We start from the raw sequence: 7,083 nt of genomic DNA, 5'->3' as shown, positions 1-7,083 counted from the left end.
TGTAACAACGCTTTACTGAAGATAAAAGGTGAAAAATCAAGTGAATTAAGGGTAATAGGATGCCTTTCGATGTGATCTAAGTTTGCATATTTGAATAGATTTGATCTCTAAAAATAGTTTATATTGAGAAGATCTTTGTCTCTTTATTTTATACCGGAGATTATATCAAAGCTTACGTTTTAAAAGATATTGATTCATATCGATTGTACTTTAATAAGCCATGAAATGGTTATTTGAGCGAAAACTTATTATTTTATGTATGAGATGAAAAGAACACTTATTGTGTTTAAAGTAGGGCATATTTATTTTAAGTAGCAATTAAGAAAAGTTGAAAAAAAGTGATTATTGGAGTAAAATTGTAATTTAGTGAATAAGTTACATCTAATACATTATAATTGCTCAAACAGTAAGTGTACCAATTGGGGTCAAAATTGTACAACCAAAACTGCATACTTTATAATTTAATAATTTGGGTCTCTATCATTGCTGCAAACAATCATACATCTTGTAATAATTTTTTATCAGTGTTTTAGAGTCAAATTTATTTATTTATTTTGACATTTTATATAAAATATTTTTAAAATAACATTTATCACTTTATCTATATTATACTCTTTTATTAATATATTATTTTAAAATATTTATTAATATACTCTTTTATTAAATCACCACTATTATTATTTTGATAGTTTATTCCATACTTTTATATAATTTTTAAATAAAAGTATTAAAATTAATATGTCTAGAGATTAAACTTGTGTTTAATAGATTTATAAAAATTCTTTACCACTATACTAATAGTAATTCTTGAGTAAACTTAAAAAAAACTTTTAACATGAAATATTTTTTATTTCAATTTTCTTTTACTCACAAGTTAAACAATTATTTATTTAGTTTAATTTCCATAATATGTGTTATTATTATTATTAGTTTCAAACCTTACGTTTCATTTTATTTTTGTTATTTATAATCACATATGCATACACATGTGATAGAATTTCTAATATTAATAATATTTTTTATTATGGCACCAACTCAAGATTGACGACAACACCATGATATAAAATTGTACTCATTTAGTATCTTAATTTGATGTATTCATATGTTTAAATTTCTCTAATCTAACTTTTTATTTTAAGATTGTACACATTTCATGTATTATTATTAATTAGTTTCAAATCATACATTTCATTATTTATTGTATATTATTTTAAACATAAATTTATATTTTAAATACATAATTTTTACACGCAAATACATGCAATAGAATTTCTTATAAATAATTTTACAATTAAATTAATGTATTTGTATGGGAAGGCAACAGGTGATGAATTCCACATTTTCGACCCCCACCAAATATAAAGGGTTGAATGAGTGAGTTGCAAATTATATAAGAAAGAAAAAGATGGAATCATTTAAATGGGTTTATTTAGGCCAAAGCTTTCATTTTCAAAAAGAAATGTGCAGCTTCACACCAATATATGTCATATAAATCAACTTCTGGTCTACAAGTAGAAATTTTATTTTTAAAAATCAAGTTATATATTTTTATGATAGTAAAAATATAATTTCATTATTTTAACAGTTATAATTTTTAAAAGATTAAATAAAATTTTTATTATTTTTAAGGGTCAAGATATAATTTTATCATTACCAATTTAAAATACAAAATACAAAAGAGCTAATTTGCAGAGCACCTCAAATGTGATGTGATTTTATCGAGGATAATTATTCTTATCCTTAGCAAAATTTCAGGCATAAAGTCCATCACTTTAATTAATATCGTAAGCATCACAAAGAAACCAAGCGATTTGGAATTAGCTGTAGTTTTGATTTTGTTAAAATATGGTAAACATGGATTTCCATGTTTCTCAATCTTCTTTTACCACTGGGAGTTTTTGGTTTTAAAGCTTTCACACTAATTTTGTCCCCAATTTTACTTTGCTGTTGCACATATGCTATCAAAATATACAAAACAGATGCAGACACAATTTTACTTGGTTTTAAAGCTTTCGCACTAATTTTGTCCCCAATTTTCAAATGTATCAAGATTTTCACATATATGTAAACAAACAAATTTAGTTAAAAGTAATTGTAAAAAGATATGTACAGCCATGACACAAAACCTTACTTTCAGAACCAATATATGGTTGTGTTGAAAAAGTAATAAAGGCAACAATTAGCTCACTTCCTTGATCCAATGTCTCCTGCATGCTAAATAAATGCATTAACTTCACTATCTCAATTCTCAAACTCCCACCTGAATAACATGCGAATCAACCCTAGTGTGAGATTCCGATATCTGCTTCACCGCGCTTCTGGTTAATGCTTAGACCTTAAGACTTTACAATCACCAGATGGACCGTACAGCAGCAACCTATGAAGATACAAGAAAACTAGTCATAGGTGTATATATATTTGGCATATAACAAAACTGAACCAGCACATAAAGACATCTCCAACCAAGAATGACTAGAGATTAAGAATTATGTAGAGACGGGAAAAACTAACCTTTGGTGTATATTTGGCACACAACAAATTAACTCAGTCCTTCAAGATATAAGAAAGGATGACTAAAATTTATCATCAGGCACAAATCCCATTCGTACCATTTCATCATGAAACCGAAATGCCTCCTTTAAGTTGTCCTGGGTAACATGTCCATTTATGAGTGATGTGTATGTAGACCTATCAGGATCTATGCCTTTCTCAATCATCTTCCTTAATACCATTTCAGCTTCTTGCATTCTACCCTCTCTACAAAACCCACTTAGAATTACATTGTATGTAATAGCATCAGGAGAAAGCCCTTGATTCTCCATCTTGTTAATCCAGAGAAAAGCTTTGTCCATATTCTCTTCTTTGACAAATCCATTGATAAAAGTGTTATATGTGATGCTATCTGGAACAATTCCTTCTGCGGTCATCTTGGATAGAAACTTATCAGCTCTTGATGTATCACCCGATCGACAATAGCCCTTTATGATGCTATTACAAATCACAAGAGTGGGCTTAATACCCTTCCCTACCATTTCATCCCACAACCTGAATGCCTCCGGAACATGACCAATGCTGCAAACCCCGTTTATCAAAGTTCCATAAGAAATGTGATTAGGAATAATCTTTCTAGAAATCATACCAGCCCAGAGCTGCTTGGCCTTCTCAATTTCACCTACCTTGCAAAACCCGTCAATTAAGGTGTTGTATGTCACAATGTCCGGCTTAATATTCCTTTGAGTCATTGCATCAAACAAGTTTAGAGCTTTATTCATATTTCCATCCCTACAATGTCCATGGATGAGTGTTGTGAAAGTATAAAAATCAGGAAAAACACCCCTTTCTGTCATCTCATGCAATAGATTGTCTGCTTCAGTGAGCATCTTCTCCTTGCACAACCCATTCAAAATGGTATTGTAAGTAACAACATCCATATTACATCCCTTTTCTATCATTTCATCCCTGATCTTCAAAGCTTCCGACATCGCACGATTTCTGCAATACCCATCTATAAGAATGGTATAAATTACATTATCTGGAACCAAGCCAGCTCTCTTCATATTATTAAAATAGTCTAATGCCTGATCAAGATGTCTATTTCTACAAAATACCGCAATAAGTGAACTAAAGCTAACCAAATCCGGAACAACACCTCGATGCAACATTTCATTGAAAATGTCTTCAGCTTCTGATATATTATTTTTTCTGCAACTCTCAACAAGCAAAGTATTATAGGTAGTAGTATCAGGACTCAACCCTATCCATAGCATCTCATTTAAAACTTCTTTTGCTCTTTCAAAGTTCCCTCTCTTGCATAAACCATACACAATTGAATTATAAGTAAAAAGGCCTGGTTTCAACCCTTTATTTGACATGGATTTCATCAACCCAAAGGCTTCTTCCAAATGCCCTTCACGGCAATACGCATTAATCATTGTATTGTATGTCACAATATCAGAAAAAATTCCCTTCTCTTTCATTTCTGATAAAAGAGATTTAACACAACTGATCTTTCCATCTTTACACAAAGCATTAACCATAATATTTAATGTATACACATTTAACTCAACCCCAGTTCTAACAACTTCATTATACACTTGCCAAGCCAAATCAACCCATCCAATCTTCACTAATCCACCAAGAAGACTATTACAGGCATTAATAGAAACACAAAAACCTTTACTTCTCAAAATCATAAAGGCCTCGGATCCTTCTCTTAACTTCCTAGCTTGCACATAAGACCTAATTAACAAATCAAAAACAGAACCATTTGACCCAAAATTTCCACAGGTGGAAACCAAAGACTCCACAGTTTCAACACGTGAAACCCCACTTTTCCTAACCATCCTAAGAACCAAAGCCTGTGCATCAGACAACCTTCCACATGTCACAAGAACATGAATCATTGCACTTAAGGACATCGAAGAATGCTTAAAATTCGAGCAATTAAGCACAATAAAATCAACAAATCTTTTACCCAATTGCAAATTCTCACGGCAGTGCAAAAGAACCTCAACTACGATCAACGGGTTTATTCGAAATCGATAATTACGCAAAGAGTTCGCATTACCTTGCTTTAAACTGAACAGAATCTTCTCCACCATGAACGAATCCGGTTCCCCATTTGGTGGGGTTTGTAGGGTTTGTAAATTTCTAAGAAATTTGCGGGTAGGTGAAGTCTGGAGAGGGAGATTTCGAAAGAGTAGCCGTGACATGAGTGATTTTGCGTAGGTTTCAAACCTTTTGCATCAATTTTGCAAGCTGTTCAATCTGGCACTGCATAATCGAAGCTACATTAACGAAAGCAGCAAATATACGAATCAATTATACCATGTGCTTTATCAATTATCTTACAGTATAAAGCCAACAGAGCTTTGGCTTACATTTTTTGTAGCTGAGATTGACCATTTAAGAACGGAGTCTGTGATGTCTACACGACTTGACGCTGACAAGCATATGGCAGCTATTTAGATTCATTCCGATACGATTGGAGAAGGTCGTTGCCACCGATTGAGCCAAAGGGATGTCCTCAAACAAACGTTCTTCATTTTACCCACAAGTTATGTAGAGCTCCTGATTTACCAGCTACGCCCCTATAATTTCAGGCAGTGATCAAGAATTAATTTACGACGGTATAAACTACACCCAACTCACTAAACTATTTCTAAGCTTATACTTTAATCCCTCAACTTCAAACAGTTACAAATTGGTCACTGAATTATTGGTAAATTTATAATGTAGTTGCTCAAATATTAATAAATTCACAATTCGGTCGCTCCCAATATAATTTAATAATTTTCTAATTGAAACATTAAATATATTTCTCTCAACCAAATAAAAAATTTTAAATTCTATCAACTAAACTAAAAATAATAATCATTCTCAATAGTGTGTTAACTAGTATAAATATTTGGAGGAAATCAGCAAATTTGAGTAGTAATATGGGTTTTATCTTCTTCATTGATTTGGGCCTAACCATTGATATGAAAACAATGCTTCGCAACCTTCTACGCATCATTATTTTATCTAATTAATAGCCAAAGAGATTGTCTTGTAATTAAAGACTTATTATTTCATTTTATATTTCATCAATTCTTCTTTTCCATGTATGCATAATCACATTTTTCGCTCTTAATCTTTTTGGAAATAACTAATTTAGTCCTCTCTTTTCTTTTCAGCCCTCAAACTATTATTATTTTTTAAATTATCCATAATTGGATGGAAAAATTAATAGTATCGTTAATTTGCTGATGTGCATGCCACGTGGATGGCCACATGTGCTAGTTGCTGGCATATTAATTAAAATTTTCAAAAAAATTGTAAAAGTTATAAAAAATTTAAAATAAAAATATTTTTTATCTCACTTTTATTTAGTTAATTTAATAGAATATGTTGGAAAAAAAAACATTTAAGAAAGTATGTCATTTTTTTAAATTTTATCGATTTACGTTAATTTTTGGAGAGAGAAAGGAAAACATGTCCTACAGAGCACATTTTCATTGATGTAATAGTGAAAACGCATCATGTAGATGCATTTTCAAGAGAGAGAATAAAAACGCGCCCTATAAGACGTGTTTTCACTTTGGTAAAATTTATTTTTTTCTTCTTTTTTTTCCTTACGGTTGGAAATTAAAAGTTTGTAGATTTATCTTTGTCCATGTTTGAGATAGACATGGTTATAATTTAAATGAATGTTTGAATTTACAGTGGTGTCATGGAGTTGGGTAACCTACAAATTTCATCTGTCATGTGAGTATGGAGTCATCAATTAGGAAGCCAAATCGCGTTGCAACTAAAGGTCCCAATTGGCGATGATTATACGGTTTGGGGTCGACGTGTAACTAGGGCTTCAAGTTTACGAATGTTATGTTGTCAAGGGATGGAGCATAAATGGGGTCATAGTTGACAGTGGTTATGCGGACACAACAATCAGTTTTCCCTCATCAGAGATGGATGCTTTATAAAACTCAAACAAGCGTACGAAGAAGAAAAACGTAGTGGCCTTTTAGTATAATCAAGTATTTTGTTTTGTCCATATCCACCAAAGGCGGTGACCCCCGTTATTATAACATGTGACGTAATTGGGGTGTAACAAGTTTTACTAACAAGGTCACTACCTTTGGTGGACATGAACAAGACGAATTACTTGATTATACTAGAAGACCCTTGTGTTTTTCTTCCTCTCACTTCCATGTGGATTTTATGAAGCATGCTCCTCTGACGAGGAGAAAATGGTTGTCGTGTCCACATAACCATTGCCAACTAGTGCCCCAGTTATGCTCCATCCTTTAACAACATAAACTTTGTAACCTTGAAGCCCTAGTTACACTTCAACTCGAGACAATATAATCACCGCCAACTTGGATCTTGAGTTGCAAAGTGATCCCGATTTCTCAAATGATTGTGCCATACTCACATGGCAAGTGAAATTTTTAGGTTACCGAGCTTCATGACATCATCGTGAACCCAAACACAATTTAAAATTATGACTATGTCTCCCTCAAAGCAAGAGAGAAATAAATCTTTAAACCCAAAAATTTCAACACACAAGAAAAAGAGAAAAAATAATTTAGAGGAGACTAAGAT

General features: G+C 32.0%; 1 protein-coding gene across 2 annotated transcripts; it reads right to left on the bottom strand.

Moving 5' to 3' along the window:
- Window positions 1-1,969: 1,969 nt before the first annotated feature.
- LOC105793877 (pentatricopeptide repeat-containing protein At5g01110) lies at window positions 1,970-5,107 on the bottom strand. Of its 2 annotated transcripts, none has more exons than XM_012622774.2 (3): window positions 4,881-5,107; window positions 2,512-4,787; window positions 1,970-2,377 (listed from the first exon to the last, which is right to left on the bottom strand). In XM_012622774.2, the coding sequence occupies exon 2, from the start codon at window positions 4,710-4,712 to the stop codon at window positions 2,574-2,576; it is 2,139 nt and encodes a 712-aa protein (XP_012478228.1). In that variant the 5' UTR covers window positions 4,713-4,787; window positions 4,881-5,107; the 3' UTR covers window positions 1,970-2,377; window positions 2,512-2,573. The 2 variants fall into 2 exon arrangements, with proteins under 2 accessions (XP_012478228.1, XP_012478221.1); XM_012622767.2 differs by having other exon boundaries at window positions 2,512-4,773.
- Window positions 5,108-7,083: the final 1,976 nt, after the last annotated feature.

The sequence above is a fragment of the Gossypium raimondii genome, chromosome 7 (assembly GCF_025698545.1).
Source record: "Gossypium raimondii isolate GPD5lz chromosome 7, ASM2569854v1, whole genome shotgun sequence".
Classification (NCBI taxonomy): domain Eukaryota; kingdom Viridiplantae; phylum Streptophyta; class Magnoliopsida; order Malvales; family Malvaceae; genus Gossypium; species Gossypium raimondii.
This window is presented reverse-complemented; position numbering and strand designations above follow the sequence as displayed.